At 40.4% G+C, this 21,000-nt stretch overlaps 1 protein-coding gene across 1 annotated transcript in view; it reads right to left on the bottom strand.

The window, feature by feature from the left end:
* Positions 1–21,000, bottom strand: part of cacna1da (calcium channel, voltage-dependent, L type, alpha 1D subunit, a) — a 504,619-nt gene that overhangs the window by 33,617 nt on the left and 450,002 nt on the right. The window contains exon 42 of the mRNA XM_048606392.1: positions 836–952. Coding sequence (XP_048462349.1) covers positions 836–952 — 117 coding nt within the window. The remainder of the gene's footprint in view (positions 1–835; positions 953–21,000) is intronic.

Raw genomic sequence — 21,000 nt, 5'->3', positions numbered from 1 at the left:
GAGACAGTTATTTATCACTATTACAGGGACATCCACAGCAGTGGCATACTGAGCAATAAATTTTTTGAACTTTCACTAATGTTCATAATAGAAACAGACTGCCTCCTTAAATAAAGCATAATCAGCTAGAATTTTTTCAAGGATGATGTCACAAAACAGGCAGTATCACTCAGGCCACCATGTATAGATCCTATTCATTGTTCAGTATCATTGATATCAACCACATGGTTACCAATCATGAGGAATTTCTACCTTAGTTTTATTAGCCCGGATATACTGGCTGCACTCCATTTGAAATTCTGTCTTTCTCTGATATTCAAAATAATACAGTGGATAAGCAAACATGTAATACTGTATACCATACATCCTAATACATGCAGACTGGTACTCAAGTTCAATGGATGCAAGAACACCCATTGTATCTAGTCAGAAGCTTTCTCCGTACCTATACGCCAAAAACTAACAAGCATTTTAAGGCTTATGCCAGCATGTGATGATAAATGGTGACTACAACATGCACCATCATCATGAGATGCCATTACATCATGTTCTACGATGGATTTCAGGACATTATGTCAACTCTCATTTTGACTGGACTACACCACATCCATACCACCAATTAAAATTATCAGTGGTATTAATGTGGTCAGATCTATCATATGTAGGAGTGTTGCACAATATTTGTAAAATAAATGCATAAACAAGGCTAATGCCAAGCTAACTGCTGTGTTTTATTTATACATCTGTAGATAAATTATTTCCATGTTCTTTCACTACAACAGTCTATGTAACTGAAAGTTTCTTGAGGGAACACAAAACAGGAATTTTAACTTACTCTGTATATATCCTCATCCTCTTCTTGAGTCCCCTCAATAATATCCTCTTCCTGTAGATCACATGAAATTGCTCTACGAATTTCTGGTCCCATGTCATGTAGAGTTCTAAGCCCAGCCTATAAAATAAAATGCATTATCTAGAAATGTCACAATATATTAGTATCCCAGACACTCTTCTGGTGACATGACTGACCATCTAGGCAAGTTGACTGCTTTTAGGTCTGTGTTAATGTTATCATCTAGGTAACCAAGGAAGGTACGCAAGTGTGAAGTGGGTTCAGTTCTCTCTCTCCCTTATCAAAGAGAAACATCTCCTACATCCACCTGATGTCCCAACTCAAATGGGAAGCTGCTGGTTTGAAATGATATACTTTCATTTTATGGTACAAATTGGTGAAGTATTCGGTTACTACATCAATGTTATCCAACATTTGGAGCAGAAGGTTGGATTCAGAGGTATAATCTGTGTGTCAGTTAAATGAGGACACAAGATGCAAGCATCCCACATAGAAGGAAGTTTAAGTATAAAAACTCTATAATTTTCATACAAAATTGGCTACAGTTTCTGGAAGAATTTACTTTTGCTGGTTTATCCATAATATTGCCTGTTTTCATACTGTAGACAAAACTCTGAATTCTCTGCCAACAGTGAGAACTGAGTATGCATCAACTGTGAACTGTAACAAGGAGTCTATTAAACATTGAAATAACACAGGTAAGGCAAAACTCATGGATTGCTTATAAAATTATTGTAAATTTGGGTGTTGCTGAATCACAAGAGCTGCAATCCTTTTTTGACTCAGAGAAAGTGCATAACTTTAGAGAATGATGGTCAGCTTTCTATTGTGCTCTCAGAAGGCTTTTGACAGGGAAACCATGATCTCAACTGTGGCTGACAAATAATGCAAAAAAAAAACAAAGGACTGTGGCAAGCAAAATAGCAACAAACTGTTAGTCAAATTCTGGATTCTATCCTCAAATAATCATTAGGAAAGAATGATAGATACATCTGAAACAAGATATTGTGACAAAATGCATTGGCATTATTCAATGAATCTTATGAACTTAATACATATATTTTGTTGAGAATTGCATTGCTCTGTCGATGACATCATCCCCCACCATTGTTCTTGTATTGTCAGACAGCATCTGATCCCAGAATGAGTCAAAATTTCCTCTAATTATATACAGGGAGACCAAGGTCTTTCTTTCTTTGGGTCTGCCGCAAACCATCCTCCCAAACCAGTGATCAACTGCTGAACCTACTTTCAACCTTCTGTCTTATCAATACTATTTGGGGGAATTGTTTCCTCCACAGACGGCTTGGTCATCTTAGGATCTTAGGCTTCTTGCTTCACCAAGAGGTGGTGTGAGAAGGGGATGGGAGTGGCAGTTAGGGGAAGACTCTATATGGTACAAAAAGAACAATTCTTCAATTTATTTTTTTAAAAACATACTGGCCACCGAACAATGGGGCAGTACAGTGGCTCAGTGGTTAGCACTGCTGCCTCACAGCAACAGGAACCTGGGTTCAATTCTGTCCTCGGGTGACTGTCTGTGTGGAGTTTGCACATTCTCCCAGTGTCTGCGTGGGTTTCCTCCGGGTGCTCTGGTTTCCTCCCATAGTCCAAAGATGTGCAGGCTAGGTTGGCCATGCTAAATTGCCCGCAGTGTTCAGGGATGTGTAGATTAGGTAGGTGGGTGGGGGTGGGTCTGGGTGAGATGCTCTGAGGGGCGGTGTGGACTTGTTGGGCCAAAGGGCCTGTTTCCACACTGTAGGGCTTCTGTGATTCAATGGGAAAAGTTCAGTTCCTGCTTCACCAATTATGCAATTTCGTAAAAGTGACCTAAACCAGCCATTTACATGTATAAGGTAAATGATAACTTTTCAGAAGCTGGCATGGACACCTGAAAAATATAATAATCTATTATTGTTTGGGCATCTTTCAGACAAAATATGGGTGCAAGATATTAGTTCCGAAATAGACCCTTGATGCATCCATTGTGTAAAGCAGGCAAAACAATGTCCAATTTCTGTCTCAAAGAGTGAGAAGCACTTAATTAAAAAAAGAAATCATTCATGGGATGCCAAGCCAGCATTTATTGCTCATTCCATACTGCTCTTGAGAACTGGTGGTGAACCACCTTCTTGATCTACTGCAGTCTTTATGGTACTTTTCCCTGCACCTTAATTTTCTTCTTTACCTGTTTTCTTCATTCCCTTTTAAACACTGTCACTACATCAGTTTTAGTCATCACATGGCTATACACTGCAGATTCAATAAACCTCTCAGAAGGAGAAAAGATGGTAAACTGGACCTTGCTTTATCCACTTTGCAGGTGCGGGGTGGAGAAAAATAAAAACACCAATTTTACGGTGTTATTTCCTGAGTATGAAATACATTTGACACCGTATTAACTAGGTAATATTCAAACACCCTGGAGGCTAACATGAACAAGTCCTGGTCCTTCCTCTCCCAGAAAGGTTTTTAGGTTTCTCAATGGTGTAACCAGAGCTCAGAAAAGGAACTGGTTGGAAGCTGCCACCTAAATTACAAATACATACTTTTAAACTTAACAGCTGCAGTTAGCTATACTGTACCACCATAAACTCCTGCTGCCCCATGCTAGCCATAATCCCATCCTCTTGCCCCTCCTCACTAACCCGTGTGTGTGGCTGGCAAGGAAGATAGCCTAAATATTCCTTTTTAGAACAGCGAGCAGCCTATGGACACATGATTCGCATTTAAAGCATGCAGGGAAGATGCTGATGAGGTCCAGTTGTGGCCTTGTGGCTTGAGTGTTTTCAGCAAGCCAAGCTTTCTGCACCAAAAGCCAGGCCACAGGAGAGGGGGACAGCAAATCATAGAATCCCTACAGTGCAGGAGGAGACCATTTGGCCCATTGACCCTCCAAAGAGCATCTCACCATATTCCATAAACCCATATTTACCATGGCTAAGCCACCTAGCCTACACATTCCAGAACACTATGGACAATTTCAGCATAGCCAATCAACCTAACCTGCAGATCTTTGGACTGTAGGAGGAAGCCATGCAGACATAGGGAGAACATGCAAACTACACATAGGCAGTTGCCTGAGCCCAGAGTCAAACCTAGGTCCCTGGTGTTGTGAGGCAGCTGTACTAACCATTGAGCCACTGTGCCGCCCCAAATTACACTTGCATGTGACCACTTTTCCACTCTTTAGGTGAATGGGGACAAAAATCCATCCAGGTCTTGGTGCATTCAGTGGATACACTCATTTCTTGATTCATTTCTTGTGATGGGACACAAAATTGCAAAAGAACAGGATTTCTTGATTAGTGCTTTTAAGCATGGATCCAGCACCTTATAGCTGAATCAGCATTTCTTTTTCTGAGAAAAATGCTTCTCTTGTTTAGTTTCTGGAACTGAGGCAAAGTTTAACAGTTCCCAGGTCGAAGGGAGGGCAGCTTTCTTTCACAGGAGAGCTCTGTAAACAATGTAAGAGAAATTCCAGAAAGGCTACTTTTTGTTTTTCAATAATGGGTATCCTGCTCAGTGAGCTGATGTAAAGATACTGTAGAGTGGTGGGTGGGTAGATCGATACCATTAATGCAATTAACAAATTAGACTCCCCATTGTGGGAGAAATTCAATTGTCAAGTTGAGTTTGTACTATTTTCTTTGCAGTATTATGCAATGAAACACCTTGAATATAAATAATCCCTCAAAGTGCTGCATTTACATCTCAACCCATTTGCTCACTTTACTTCAAGTGCAAGATAACCCATTTTCATGCCTATTTCACCTTCCAAACAACCCTTTTATTAAGAGAGTGGGGTCATAGAAAGTACTCATTTGCATTCTACCCATTTATGTCCTCTAATCTAGGAAAGCACAGTGCTTGATTGTCTGACCCTGACAAACCTCAGCAAACAGCTTTTCAAACATATTTTAGAACTTCAAGGCAGGGTGTTGTTGAAGAAAAATGTTGATAATTGGAGGGTTCCTCCCAAACGTCCAGGTTTTGACAAGCTTTAAAGAAATATGGACGTATTGGATCGCTGAGTGGCAGGAAATGACTTAAACTGCAGTAGTGGCTTGAATTGAATTTTTCAAAGCTGAATTAGAAAGATTTTTGATAGACAAGGGAGACAGGGGGTGTTGGACAACCAGTCAAGAAAGTGGAGTTGAGACCGCGAACAGATCAGCTAGGAGATTGAGCGATGCAGCAGCCTTGATGGGTGCTGAACCTAAATCTTATGTTCTTTTACTTTCTTTAGAACTTTTTACTTCTTATTTCATGGGATGTGGGCATTATTGGCAAGGCCAGCCCCTGTTACCCATCCCCTAACTGCCCTTGACCTGAGTTGCTTGCTAAGCCATTCTGAGGGCAGTTATGTGTCAAACACGTTGCAATGTATCTGGAGTCATATATAGGTCACAGCAGGAAAGGGGATAGGCAGGCATGTAAAGTAATCAAGGGTTCAGAAGAGATTTACCAGGATGTTAGTGGACTGGAGAGTTTTAGTTATTAGGATAGGCTGTGACATTTTTCAATGGATCGTAGAAGGTTAAAGGGTGATATTATAGAAATTTATAAAATCATGAGGGGCATAGATAAGGTAAATAGCAAAGGTCTTTTTCCTAGAGTGGGTGAGTTCAGAACTAAAGGGCATATTTTTAAGGTGACAGGAGAAAGATTCAAAAGGAACCTCAGGGGCAACTTTTTCACACAGTAGGTTCGTTTGTGGAATGAACTCCCAGAGGAAGAGGTAAATGCTGGTACACTTTCAACATTTAAAAGAATAGGGAAGGTTTAAAGGGATATGGGTCAAATGCAAGCAAGTGGGGCTAGTCTAGTTTGGGAAACTTGGTCGGCATAGATGAGTTGGACTGAAGGGTCTGTTTCCGTGCTATATGACTCAATGACAGAACATGCCCGAGGAGGCCCTATGTTTCTCTTCTATGTAGTTAGCAGGTGGATAAATAATCATACTGGGCACTGTTAAAAAATGTACTTCAAGAAGTTCTTGCATTATCTAACTATATGTTTTCTTTGTACTGCCATGGGGCTGCCTAAGAAGCTGTAGCACACCAGGAATGAGACAGAGCCCATCCATTTGCCACCACGTCACTTTCCGTCAGCCGCTCCAGAAGTAGATAGTGGTCAAGACTTTTCTGGAACAGGGCATCTAATAGTGTCTGCCATTAGTTTGTGCATCTTTAAGATTTCAGAAATTGTTTTAGTACCTACGAACTGGAATTTTAAGCTGATCAAAGAACAACAAGGCCACCAGGATTTCTGGGACCTGAGTAAACAAGGCAACCAATGGTGTACTTCTTGAAACAATTGAAACACCAAGAACAAAGAAAATGGTGTAACTATAGGAGGTAGCAGAGTCATAGCCATAATTAAACCTGGCAGTTATCCTTAAAGTAAATATTTCTGAGATGGGTGCCATTCAGGATTAGCTCATAAAAGAAGGCTGTTTTTTGAGCAGCACCCACTCATTAAGTCTGCAATGGTTCAATATTCTGGGGGGATTTCTTGGTTCAAACTACATTTTTGATGTGCAGCCTTGAGCTGAAACATGACAGGTAACATTTGCAAAATGTAAATGCCAGATGACTATCTTCAATAAGATAAAGTTTCACAACTTCCCAATGAAGTTCAACATGTTACCATCTCAAATCCACTACAATCAACATCCTGAGATCGTCACTGTCCAGAAACTGACAGGACCAGCCACATAAATGTGTGGCTACACGAGAAGATCAGGCAATAGTTATTCTACACCACATTGGACACTGCCTGACACATCAAAGGCCTTTCTACCACCTCAAAGGCTCAAGTTGGAAGTTTAACAGAATTTTCTCCACTTACCTGATTATGTGCAGCTACAAATGTACTCAAGAAGCTTAACATATCCAGTCATGGAATTATCAACAGTCTGTTAATCCTCTTAAACATCCACCCTCTCAAACACCATAATATTGTCACCAAAGTATGTACTGTGTAAAGGAGACACTAACAACGTTCCAAACCCTCTAATTACACATCCCACATTTGCAACATATGCCATTTAGAAGAATACGGCAGCAAATGCATGGGAACATCATCACTGTATTGTTGAAGATGCCATCGTTTGGATGAGATGCAGAGCTGAGGATATTCCTGCACACTCAAATGGACATAATTAATGCCATGGCACTATGAACAACTTGAGAATTCCTCCCACTCTCCTGACAAATCTTTATTGATGACCAAACACCACCATAATACAATGATCTGGTCTTATCAGATTGCTGATTGTAGGGCCTAGATGCATGGTCACCAATTAGCTGCAGAGTATCCTACATTACAGCTAATTAATATTTGCAATGCTGTCACTATTGTAATACACTTTCAGATATTTTGAGGGCCAAGGAATTCTAAAAATGTAACTTTTTTCCATTGATACTAATCATAGAATCCTTACTGTGCGATAAAAGGCCATTCAGCCCATCAAGTCCTCACCGACTCTCTGAAGAATATCCCCACCCAGACTCACCCCCTTACCATATCCCTGTAATCCACCCAGTCTGCACATATTTGGACTGTGGGAGGAAGCCAGAGGAAACCCACACAAACAGTCACCTGAGCCTGGAAATGAACCTGAGTCCTTGGCACTGAGAGGCAGCAATGCTAACCACTGAGCCACCATGCTGCCCCTCCCCCGGATAGGAGGTCTATTTCTAATTTGGATTCTCTTGACAAGATTGCATCAATCATTGAAACTATTTATCCAATCAAGTCAAATATTAACAAATGCAGTCAATTCCAGCCTGTGTAAGTTAAAGTCCATTGTTCACCTGTAGGTTTGGAGGTGAGATGGTGGGGTGCAGGAGGGATGTAGTTAGGGGATTGTTTCATAAATGTCCATACTTGGGAGGCTAATGGTGGTTTCATTTCAGGTCCTTCTGCCCAACTGATAGATGAGGGATGGACCTGATAATCCCCAATTTCCTAGGGCACGGGATAAAAGCAAAGCACATGGGCCAAATTGATTCAGTCAAGAACAATAACTCCAATTGCCAGGGGAAAGCTACATCTGGCTCAAAACTACTTAGAACCAAGAGGCTGATTTAAAAAAAAATCAGCTTAGCCTACCAACCTGCAAATACAATACCATTTATCAACCTAAGATAACAAGGTGTAGAGCTGGATGAACACAGCAGGCCAAGCAGCATCAGCCTGCTGTGTTCATCCAGCTCTACACCTTGTTATCTCAGATTCTCCAGCATCTGCAGTTCCTACTATCTCTGAAACCATTTATCAACCTCCTTATTCACAAGAGTATGAGTTGGGAGAAATAATTTACTATTAAAAGGTAGGACGAACAAAGGGAAAGGCACAAGAAACAAAGCCTGAGTTTCCTAGATGACAAATAAGGTAGAAATTAACATTACAAAGAAAAAGTCTACTTATGACAGTGTGAGGCAGAAAATACAATTGAAAACCAAAAAGAATACTGAAAGTGCAGAGGGTAGGTGATAAATAAGAGAAAGAAAGAGGAATTATAAGAAAAGACTAGCAGCTAACATAAAAGTGAATTCTGAAATCCTATCGTATAAAAATAATAGAAGAGTGGCTAAAGGAAGAGTAGGGATGATTGGAACCCCCCCCCTCCCCAAAAAAAGGATTTACACATGCAGGCAGGAGGCATGGCTGGGGTGTTAAATGAATACAACTACTTTTACAAATGAGAAGGAAGCTGCCCAGGCCATAGTGACAGAGTAGGAATATCTTACTAGCAGGATTCCAAACTAATAAAGAAGAAGACTTCAACAGACTGATGGCACTTTTAATTGACAAGACATTGGGACTGAATGAGATGCATCCAAAGATTTTGAAGGAAGGGAGAGTAGAAATTGAGAGGACACTGGCCATAATCTTTCAGTCTTCCCTGGACTCAGGAGAGGTGCCAGAAGACTGGAGAACTGCAAACATTATGGCCTTGTTCAAGAAAGGTTGCAATTTAGACCCAGAAATTTCAGGCCAGTTTACCTTCGGTGATGGGGAAACTTCTAAAAACAATTATTTGGGATAGAATTTACATGGGTTGAGACTAATAGACAATAGATATTTTTCAGGCAGGAGGAAGGTTGTAGTGGAATTTCTTAGGAAACGCTATTGGGACCCTTGCATTTCCTGACATATATATTAATGATCTGGATCTGGTTGTGTAGAGAACAATTTCAAAGTTTGCGGATGAACACAAAACTTGGAAGAGTTGAAAACTGTGAGGACAACAATGTTCAACTCCAGAAGGATATCTACAAGGTGACAGAGTGAGCAGGTAGATTACAGATCAGGTTCAATGCAGAGAAGTGTGAGGTCATGCACTTTTGTGGGAGGAACATCAAAAGACAATATAAAATAGGAGGTTCAGGAGCAGAGGGAGTGGGCATATATGTGCACAGATCATTGAAGATGGCACGACAGATGGAGATAGCTGTTAGCTGTTGCATTTTGTACAGTTATAGGTGCCACAGAAAGATGTGAATGCATTGGAGAGAGTGCAGAAGAGATTTACAAACATGGTTCCAGGATGAAAAACTTCAGTTATGAGGGCTCTTATGGTTCCAGGATGAAAAACTTCAGTTATGTGGGCTCTTTGAAAAAGCTGTGACTATTTTCTTTGAAGGGAAGAAGGCTAAGAGGAGATTTGATAGCAGTTTGCAAAATCATGAGTGCGTTGGATAGAATAGGGAGAAATTTTTTCCACTCGTAAAAAGAATGAGAGGGCATAGATTTAAAGTGATGTTAAGGTGATTGAGAGTAGTTAGGGTGTAGAAAGCATTGTCTGGAAGCGTCGTGGGGACAGGTTCAATTGAAGCATTCAAGAGAGCATTGAATAATTATTTAGATATAAAAAGTGTGCAAGGGTGTGAGGACAAAGCAGGAGATTAGCATTCAGTAATGATGCTCATTGAAGAGCTGTGCAATCACAATAGGCCAAATGGCCTGCTTCAGTGCCATAACAATTCTTTGAATCTGTAAATTCTAATTCTCATATTCTTTTATATTAATTTGAGATCTGTAAAATAAAACAGTTTAAATCTGGTCTCATTTCAGTAAGGCGATTTCAGTTCATCCACTGAAAGATAGGACAAATACACAGAAGGCGTGTAAGAAAATGGACAGATATGAATTCAGTTCTCAGTTTCAGGTATGAATGAGGGTTAAAATATCTCCAAACCTGGACACCTGACACTGAGGATTAACTGGTAGTGACTTCTTTTCATTCACAGGATCTGCGTGCTGCTGACTGGACCAGTGTTTATGTTGGAGCTAATAATGGTGCGATATCACAGATTTGGTAGTACGGAAGCCCAGGCTAATACTCTGATAGTATGGATCCAAATTCAGCTGGTTTTATTTTTAGTTCAATTCATAAATCTGGCATTGAAAGCAAGTCACAGTAATGGTGACTATGTCAATTGTCATAAAAACTCACCTGGTCATTAACGTATTTTACAGAAGAAATTCTTGCATCATTACTTGGTCTGGCTGTCATGACACCAGACTCAGAATGTCATTGACTCTTTTATGCCCTTTGGAATGGCCTAGCAAGTCATTCAATTCAACGGGAATTAAGAATATGTTAGCAAATCCCACATCCCATGGAAGAATAAACATAAAAATAAATATTCCTGAGCATGTCATTAGCCACCACCTTGATCCACTGCAGTGCAATGGGGAGTAGGTCCACTGGTGTGCTGTTAAGAAGTGAGCTCCATGATTCTGACCATGTTGCAGTGAAGGAATAGCAATATAGTTCCAAGTCAGTTTACGAGTGGTTTGAAGGGGAACTTGCAGCTGGCAGTGTTCCTTTGCATCTGTTGACCTTGACCTTCTAGGTGACAGAGGTTGTGGGTTTGGGAAGAGCTTTTGAAGGAGTTGTGGTGAGTAATTAACTATTGTGGTATAGGTATACACTTTGTTAAAAGTTAATTAGTCAGTGCTTCTAAACTTGAAAGAATTTTAAACAAGACCCCAAATTTGGTTCGGCAACTTTAGAAGAGTGCACAACGAATGTTGCTATGCGTGATGGTTAGTATATAATAGTTCATTAGCTGCATCATTTTTGACCACAAGACAGAACTGATATCTACACAGACGGTTTAGCACTTCTACCCATCTTTGTGGGTGAGGGGACTGTCTTTGTGGAGACAGAAACAACTTTAACATTTCTACTAAACTCAAAATGTTAACTCCGTTTCTCGCTTCACCGATGCTGCCAGACCAGCTGAGTTTCTCCAGCACATTGTTTTTATTTTGTCTGTTGCCTCACCACAATAATGCTTAGGAGGATTGCTAAAACATAAAGAATGCAATAGACAATATCCATGTTTCCAAGGGGAAGCACCAGGGAAAGGGAAAATAAACACTGGAAAGTGGGCAGAGATGCAAAAATACCTGGCAGACAGTGCATTCCACAAACTTATTAGTCACTGTAAAATAAGGTTTCCCTCATGTTACCTCTCATTCTTATGTCTTAAACCTATGCCATCTGGTTATTGATTTTTCAGACATTATTCATTCTTATCCAAAATCCTTCATGATTTTGATCACCTCTGGCAAAGCTCCCTCTTAATATTCTCCATACAAAAAATTGCAACACTTGTTCTCCAATCCAGTATTTCAGCTTCAACACAGCAACAAGAGGATATATTGCAGCCCAGGACTGGAACCCAACAATAAGAGGGGAGACACGTTTTAACAGCAGCAGCTTCAGGCGAACTGCTGACTGGAGAAAATAATAATCAAGCAGTGACATCACAGATAACTGGTGGGTTGATTGGTTTGTGATTTTAAAAATGTATTTTTTGGAAGAAGGGATCAACTGAGAAACAACAGGAATAAGTGAAAGTCAGGACCAATATGTTAAAGTAATAAGTAAGCAAAGACTGGTAAGGAAAGTAAAGTTTGCATGAACAAAGTAAATTTAATACGAAGTAAGTAAGACCAATTGAATTTAAGTTTAAGGCATGATGGAAACAGGTCAGTTGAGTGGAATGTGTGGCCTGTAATGTGTGGCCTGTAATGTGTGGGAAGTCAGGGACCCTACCAGGGTTCTAGACAACCATACATGCAGGAAGCATTTCCAGTAGCAGAAACTTGAGTTCCGGGTTTTGGAATCTGAATGACGATTAGAGATACTGACTCATTTGTGAGGCCAAGAGTTACATGGATAACAGGTTCAGAGAGGTGGTCAGTTAACATTGTGGCTTAAGAGTCTGAAGGAGGGAAGGGAATGGTGACTGCTAGGCAGTCCAAGAGAAACAGCCAGGTAATGCAGGAATCCCCTGGCATCCCGCTGACAATACGGTTTGAGAACAGAGAGAGTGCAGTCAGAGCCACGGTTATGGCATCACCAGTGACTCAGCCGTATAGGAGGAGAGGAGGAAGAAGAAAGGAGGAGCAATAGTGATAGGGGATTCATTGGTTAGGGGAACAGACAAGGATTTCTGTAGCCTTTAATGACACTCCAGGATGGTATGATGCCTCTCTGGTGCTAGGATCCAGGGTGTGGCTGCAGGACATTCTTCTGACTGTTATGGACCAGACCAAACCCCCTTAAAATATTCCTAAATTTTTCTTAGTTTAAAGGTAATTGTAAGGTGTTGCATTCCAGATGTAATTCCATTGGTCAAACTATCGGATTTAAAGCAAAACACACTTTATTCATCCACCATAGTTAAAATATAACAAAAGAAAGAAGGAATTGGAATAACAACACTATTGGTAAACTTAACAGAATAAAAGATACAGTAATTATTATTAATTCACTGTTCCAATATAGTAACATCCCTTAAACATGGCCTTGGCAAAATGCAAATTCAGAAAACAGATTGTCTCACATGCAACTCCAGTAGCAGAAAGAGAACCCCCAGCTTTTGGTTGTAACTGAGAGGGGAATAAAACAGCTTCCACTTCAAGACCTCAACAGCAACTGCCCAAAAACTAAAAATCCTGGTTCTGAGAGAGCTTCACCACACCTTCAGGCTGCTTCTATTGTTCCAACTTTTAAAAACAACCCAGGGCCTCACAAGCTGTTTACTCTAGTGGCTCTGGTAGACTGCTCAATACCCCTGTCTTAAAACCTCTCCAAAATAAAGGACAAAAATAACCACTTAAAGCCACAGTATCAATACATGGGGGAGAGTAGACAGCCAGAGATCATAGTCTGTGTTGGTACCAATGACTTAGGTAGGAAGGGGGCTGTGGTCTTGCAATCAGATTTTGGGGTGCTAGGTAGGAAGTTAGCAAGCAAGACCTCAAATATAGTAATCTCAGATTACTCCCAGTGCCATGTGCGAGTGAGTACAGAAATAAGAGGAAAGGCAGATGAATGCATGGCTGGAAAGACAGTACAGGAAAGAGGGCTTTAGATTCCTGGCAGAGACTCGAGAGAAGATGGCATCTGTACAAGTTGGGACAGGTTGCATCAGAACAAAGTTGGGACTAAGTTCTTTTTGCTAGTGTAATTGGGAAGGTTCTAAAGTTGCTTAATAGGTATGCAGAAACCAAAGGAGAATAGTAGAGGAGAAGACAAGGGTTTACAAAACACTTTGAGATGCAACTAGCACGAGCATAGGCATTGCAAGTTAGTAGGTGAAATCAGAGTAAGGAAGAAAAATATAAAGCCTAAATCAGGGTTGTTGTGTATAGATATGAATGCATGGAGTATACTATGTAAGTTTGGGAAGTTACAGTTACAGTTGCAAATTGCCACATGGAATTTTGATATTGTGGCGATAAGAGACCTGTGTCAAGGAAGGGCAAGACTTGGTGTTACATATTCCTAGGTACAACATATTCAGAAACATACAGGAAAGAAAGAAAGGAAGAGGAGTAGCCATATTGGTTAAGGAGAGCACTGCAGTGCTGAAGAAAGAGGAAGTCTCAGAGGGTCCAAGCACAGAATCAGTTCAGCTGAAAGTAAGGAATAATAGGGTTCAATTTAATTGTTAGATGTACTCCATAGTCTACCAACTAGTGTAAAGGATTAGAGGTACAAATCTGCAGAGAAATTATAGTGAGATCCTAACATTACAAAGTAATTATAATGCAAAATATCAATTAGCCAAACATAGCTTAGAATACTTGTACAGGACAGTAAGGGACAAGTGTTCCTCAATTGCTTGCAGAAGAGCTTCCTCCAACGGTATGAAGAAAGATTCAGTTGCAACAAGGACACAAAATTGGCTTTTTTTGTTATATGATAATGATCTAGACCTTGTTGTGAGGGGACAATTTCAAAGTTTGTAGATGACAGAAAATTATGAAGTGGACAGTGTAGAATTCCAGACGAATCTAGTCAAGTTAGTGGAGTGGGCAGATAGGTGGCAGATGAGTGGCCATCCAATGGAGAGAAGTGTGAAGTAGTAAGACTTTGATAGTGAGAATACTGAAAGATAATACAAAATAGGCGTACAATTCTAAGGGGGGTCGCAGGAGCAGTTACATATGTGCACAGGTCATTGAAAGTGGCATGACAGGTGTAGCAGTAAGTAAAACATACTATATCCTCACCTTTTTAATAGGGGCACAGTGTACAAGCACAAGGAGGTGATGTTGAACATACACAAGTTAGACCTCAGATGGAGGATTGTGTACAGTTTGGCCACCACATTATAGGAAGGATGTGAACACAGTGGAGAGAATGCAGAAGCAGCTTACAAGAATGCTTCCAAAGATGAGGAACTTCAGTAATGAGGATAGATTGAATAAGATGGGTTGGTTCCCCTCAAACAGAAAATGAAGAAGGGTCTAGGCCCAAAACGTCAGCGTTCCTGCTCCTCTGATGCTGCTTGGCCTGCTGTGTTCATCCAGCTCTACACTTTGTTATCTCAGATTCTCCAGCATCTGCAGTTCCTACTATCTCTATCTCAAAGACTCAAAAGTGATCTGATAGAGATTTTCAGCATCATGAGTAGGCTGGATAGAGTGGATAGTGAAAAACTGTTCCCACTTGTAAAAGGAACAAGAGGGCACAGATTTAGAGTGATCTGCAAAAGAAGCAAGGGTGAAGCGAAGAAAAACCCTTTTCATTCAGCAAGTAGTCAGGTTTTAGAATGCACTGCTTGGAAACGTGGTGGAAGTACACTCTTGAGGCATTCAAGAGAGCATTGGATGATAATTTAGATAAAAATAATGCGCAAGGGATAGATTGAGATTGGCACCAAGTGATGATGCTCATTTAAAAATCAGGTGCAGGCACGATTGTCTGAGCAGCTTCCTTGTTAGCTATAATAATTCTGTGATTCTGTTAGTCCATAATTTAACATAATGGTTCCAGAGAGAGTCTTTTATCCTTTTCCCAAAGACGTCATTTCTTTTCTAAATTGCGATGCTCATAATTAATGATAATATGCCTGCTGAACTAATGCTTTACACAGAATTAGGATAGCTTCCTGAACTCTCTGCCTTATTTACGAGGCTCAGGATTCTATCTGATTTATTTACAGTTTTCTTAACCTGTTCTGCCATCGTCTACGTTTGTGCACACATTGATATTGCACTCTTCTTGCTGAGTGATTAAGGTTTTGTGGGCACTCATAATCTTGTGAAGATGTGACAGATCAAGGATTAATCTTTCACTGATTTAATGAGAATTATACTCTTCAAAGAGTAATCTTTCCATTAATAAATATATTTCCTAAACTATACCCTGTCTCTTCTTCACAATTTTGCTTCTCTGAACTGTGATATTAGGATGTATAATTTGCAATATTGCAATAAGCTTTTTGAGAATTTTGCATGGCCCCACGGCTTGAGTACTTAATTTAGGTCCTGAGGGCAGAATAAGCCTCATTCTATTCATTTAAGGTACTCTGCATGGTTTGAAGATAGGTGTTAGCAATCGGTCTCTCAGAAATCATCTATTGGAGGTCTCCGAGCTCTAAAAATCTCTGGATTGTTACAGGGTATGGGAATCTTAATGTCCAAATGCCTGGCCACCACCCGCAGGACTAAATGTTTACTGAGTGAAACTGTCCATCTTGTTCCACATGTACATTGAAATACCCAACCCTATCCTAAATTGTTATCATCACCTGAATTTATAGCATTTGGACATCTTTTCAAAAAATCCACTAAAATGTGTATTTTGCACAAAAGGCTAAATAACCTCCAGTTTCAAAAGGAAAACATCTCAGCAAAACAGATAATTATTTAAATAATTAAAAAACCTGCATTTGTTGATTTTAAGTATAAAGTTAATCCATCTTTGGCAACTTTTATATAGTCAGATGTATCTGATTTCACCTGATTTGGTTTGGTTTGTTCTTGGCACTTGATGCAATGACAAAGATTCCCATCAACGTGAAAGCACAGCTTCAGACTACTTGTAGAAACATTTCATAAAGTCACAAAATGAAGTTCCCTTCCCTTCAGATATAATGCTGAAAAAATATTGATATTATCGTTATTTTTCATTTACATTAACAAAAAGAACAGATAGGCATTCTGCATCAAACAATATCGAATTCATTCACTTTGTCTTAAGGAACATTTAAATGTCGCTATTCTCGATGGTTTCTCAATATGATCTTTGTAACAATAAAGAAATGTGATATATAATGGTAATATATGACATAATATGTGGACATTTCTTTGGGATTTATTCAAGATGGCATAGGGAAGACTTTATTTTTTGTCAGCAAGCTTACTACAGCGAATGTCCTCCATTATACAAAATGTTTAGAAATATATTACCAATTACAATCTCAGAGATGCTTAAGAATCATTGTTTACACCAATAATAAAATTGTAAAAGTGAACTTTTGCTCTTAAAACGTTACATCCTAAAATCTAAAAACATGACCTGAAGCAACAAATTGGTATGTACTTGGACTTCCTGTCATTACTTTTGCGTAAATATCATCTTAGTACAACAGTTTATTCAGTACAAGTTTACCCATTGCTTTAGACAATACAACATAACAGATTGCATCATTTATAAAATGTAGTTACATAAAGGATTTACTATTGTCAAATTAATAAATAAAATCTATATATCTATGACTTTTTTTTGCAATTTTTAACCAGTACTTTGGGGTTAATTCTACAATTCTTTTTTAATAGATCATAGATCATAGAATCCCTACAGTGTGGAAACAGGCCCTTCAGCCCACCAAGTCCACACCGAACCTCAGAGCATCCCACCCAGACCCATCCCCCTAATCTACACCTCCCTGAACACTACAGGCAATTTAGCATGGCCAATCCACCTAACCTGCACATCTTTGGACTGTTGGAGGATACCAGAGCACCCGGAGGAAACGCACGCAGACACGGGGAGAATGTGCAAACTCCACACAGACAGTCACCTGAGGCTGGAATCGAACCCGGGTCCCTAGCGCTGTGAGGCAGCAGTGCTAACCACCATGCCACCAATGACAGTAGGCTTGCTTGACAAGGATTATCTGTTGCTTGATACATAGATGTAAATTAAATCTAATCTTCTGAAAGAGGAGGGTCCACAAGGAGGTAGTAGATTGGACCAGATGTCCTGGTGATAGGCAATCTCCTGCAGATTGCAACTCTGGCCTTTTCTACATTACAAGGGATCTGCACATTTCTGAGATGAGATTCTGCTCAGGTCTCCCTCAGAAAGGTGCAGCTGTACTTCCATTTTGACAGTTCTTTCTTAGTGTATAACTCTGAGAAAAGCAAACCACTTCAACTTTTCACAGCAGTCAGCTGGTCCTGACAGACTCTTTGACAGCTGTTATCAAATGGTAAGCACAAAAATTAAATGTGATGTTAGAGCGCTGGGACAGCTAGCTGCCAGGTGAATGGGGTGGGGCCATGAGGAGGAGCACAAGGGAGTGTGTAAGTAAGTAAGTAAGTAGATACCAAATAAGTAGGATCCCACCTGAAAAGGGAATAGAGTGCCAGCTGGGAAGGGTGCCAAATGGTGAAGGGGTCAGGTGACAACTGAGTAGGATGCCACTTGAGGTGGGGGTAGGGTGCAAGAGGACAGACAAGCATTTTGGATAAGTCAGGTGAGTTGGAGAAGTTATCTCCAGTGGAGGATACATGTGTGTCTACAGAGGTCAGTCGGGTCGATTAAGGGGTGGGTCCAGTGGGCAGAGGCCAATAAATGGTCAGGTTTTGCCGCAGGAGAGTTGAGCTTGACAGGGAGGTGGAGATCAGGAGTGGGGAGTTGGGTGGTAGGGACATGGGAGGTCAGGAATCGGTGGACAGCAGTTGTGGGGATATTGGTTTGGGCCTAGTGGTAGGGTGGTTCAGCAGTTGGGTCAGGTCTGGCAGTACTTATGGTGGGGTGGGATTCAGTGTGGCTTGGAGAGAGGTGTGGTGTTAGGTCTTGGGTAGATGGGGATACAATGCGATTCTGGCTGCGTTGGATCAGATTCTGGGGGTTGCAAGTAGCATGAGTATGGTGTCAGTTTAGTAGTTACTCAGAAGTTAAACTATGTGTTTCTCTTTATTCATTCAGGGGATATGGGCATCGCTGGCTCGGCCAGCATTTACTGCCCATCCCTAATTGTCCAGAGGGCAGTTAAGAGTCAACCACATTGCTGTGGGTCTGGAGTCACATGTAGGCCAGACCAGGTACGGATGACAGATTTCCTTCCCTAAAGGACATTAGTGAACCAGATGGGTTTTTTCCTGACAATTGGTAATGGATTCATGGTCATCATTAGACTCTTAATTCCAGATATTTATTGAATTAAATTCCACTATCTGCTGTGGCAGGATTCAAACCCAGGGCCCCAGAACATTACCTAGGTCTCTGGATTAACAGTCAGTGATAATACCACTAGGCCATTGCCTCCCCCTAATGTTCTAACCTTTCCTGGGTAACTATTTTACTTAATTACATCAGAACCATCTGAAGTCTCCTATTTAAATGGAGGCAGTGGGAATTCCAGGTACAGAGCAATTGCCCAGCAGAAAGTTCAAATTTCCAGCCAATTCCTGAAGATATGAGGATTTCATTCTTGCTTGTCTGGTAATCGCCAGAGAAACACCCACCTTCCGATCCCAACTGAAACAGTATCTTCTACTCGAAAAGAGCTGCCAAGCTTGTCAGGGGACTGGCAACTGTCCAGTTCTACTATCGACGCTGGGAGCAATGGCCTCTGCTGAGATGGCAGCATCATTTGAGGTCGAGCTGGAAGACAGGGGGATGGAAACTTGCTGGGACAAACATTTGGGCACTAGTTATGGCTGTGCTGGGAGGAGTACTGATAATGAGGGCCGGGAATTCTTCCAGTGGGTTGCAAGGATGAATCTGTCCTGTTATTGGGATGTCTTCTTTGGGATATGGGTTCCCAATCAACAGAGATACTAAATTTGCAAGCATGCGCTAAAATGGCATGATTCTCCCTGGATGCACCACTCAAAATGCCTCCCTCTCTTGATCCTTCCCTGCCTTTGATAGCCAGATTGCTTGGACAGGACTGTGCACTGAATTCTCCTAACAACTGGAAAAACTGCTTCCACTTTTGGAAAATGACACTAATTCCATTCCTTTGTTACCGATTTCACCTCCCTCGCTGGCCAAGATCTCCGAACAATCAAGACTATTCATAAACTCAGCTTCTGATCTGACCTTGGATTGTTCATTAACTGCATATCCTCTATAATCAAGATGACCTACTCTATTTCTGTAACATCATCCTTTTCCGCTCCTGCCTCAGTTTATCTGCTAACTTTCTTCTTCATGGTTAATGCAATGATTTTCTGCTCAGACTCCAATCCTGTATAAATCTGAGCTCATCCAAATCTTTATTGCTTGTATTCTCACATAATATTAAATTCCGATCACCTACATTAATTTTTGGACTATCAACTCCTGAATTTTAAAATTCCAACTCTCATGTTCAAATCCATTCATAACTAAAATTTTCTCTATATCTGTAACCTCCACCAGCTCTACAACATTCTAAAATCTTCATATTCCTCTAACTCTAGGCTATTATGCATTGCTCCCTTTTCCACCTCATTGACAGCAATGTTTTCAGGTGTACAGGCTGCATTCTGAAAATCTCCCCTGAAATCTCAATAACTTTTCAAATGCTTTAAGATCTCCTTTAAAATCTCATTATTTAAGCAAACTTATGGCCATCTAAATTTCTTGCTCTTTGCTTGGTGTCAAATCTTGTCTGATTTGGTAAGTATAAAGAAGGGGAAAGAGGTTCAGAGGATACAGAAGCTTTGGAGGAGATGCTAGCATCTGCGAGTACTGAGAATTCTGGTGTGTAGTAGTATTGGGAGATGTTAGGGTATGGAGCTTTAGAGAAGCCTACTGTGTATGGATGAATGTTGAGTGTATAAAAGAGATGGAATATTGAGGTTTGATAACGACAAACGAGGGATGCTAGGTTTAGTAGTGAGTGCAATGAGAGGATTACGGAGAAAATTCCTGGGTCACCAATCATTGGAATTCTGCCTGTTTGACAGCACTGGGAGATCTCGGGTTCTGGAGTATTGGAAATAGTAGGCTGTAATATTAAATCAGTGGGAAAGGAGGTGCTTAGGCATGGCTGGGAGATGACGCTGGGGAGAACCAAGGCTGAAGTTGATTAGATTATCCATCAATCAATTATGCGTGTTTAGGAGGGCTAGAAGCATGATGGTTAGGTGTGAGTCACAAGCTTGAATAAGCCAATCAGAGGTAAATAGAAAAAAGTAGCATGTATAATAGCATCTTATAAAGTGAAGTTCAGTTATCATGGAAATAGCATGACAGAATAATGCAAGAGAAAAATCATAATGAAAATATGGATGATGTTACAGAAAGCAAATGTTACATTTATGGAAAGTATAGGCAAGGCTGTTACATAAAATTATGATTTCAGCTGCTAATTAACAACAGGTCTTTGTTTCACAATAAGATAAAGTTCAATGCAAAGAAGTTCACGCGGTTAATCAACCTTTGACAAAATAAAACTAAAATGACTTTCAGAGAACCAGAACCTGGAAATAATTTGCATTTATAAGGGAATAGTTATGCATGTGCAAATATTAGGATTACATATAGATGTCCTTAAACAGAATTCCAGAATTTGTTCTTCACAATCCTTTCTATACTATTACAGGTACTACACAACTTGTGCGCTATTAGTCTGACATTTTAATACCGAGTAGCATATCAG

The sequence above is a fragment of the Rhincodon typus genome, chromosome 16 (genome assembly GCF_021869965.1).
Source record: "Rhincodon typus isolate 14 chromosome 16, sRhiTyp1.1, whole genome shotgun sequence".
NCBI classification, from domain to species: Eukaryota; Metazoa; Chordata; class Chondrichthyes; order Orectolobiformes; family Rhincodontidae; genus Rhincodon; species Rhincodon typus.
This window is presented reverse-complemented; position numbering and strand designations above follow the sequence as displayed.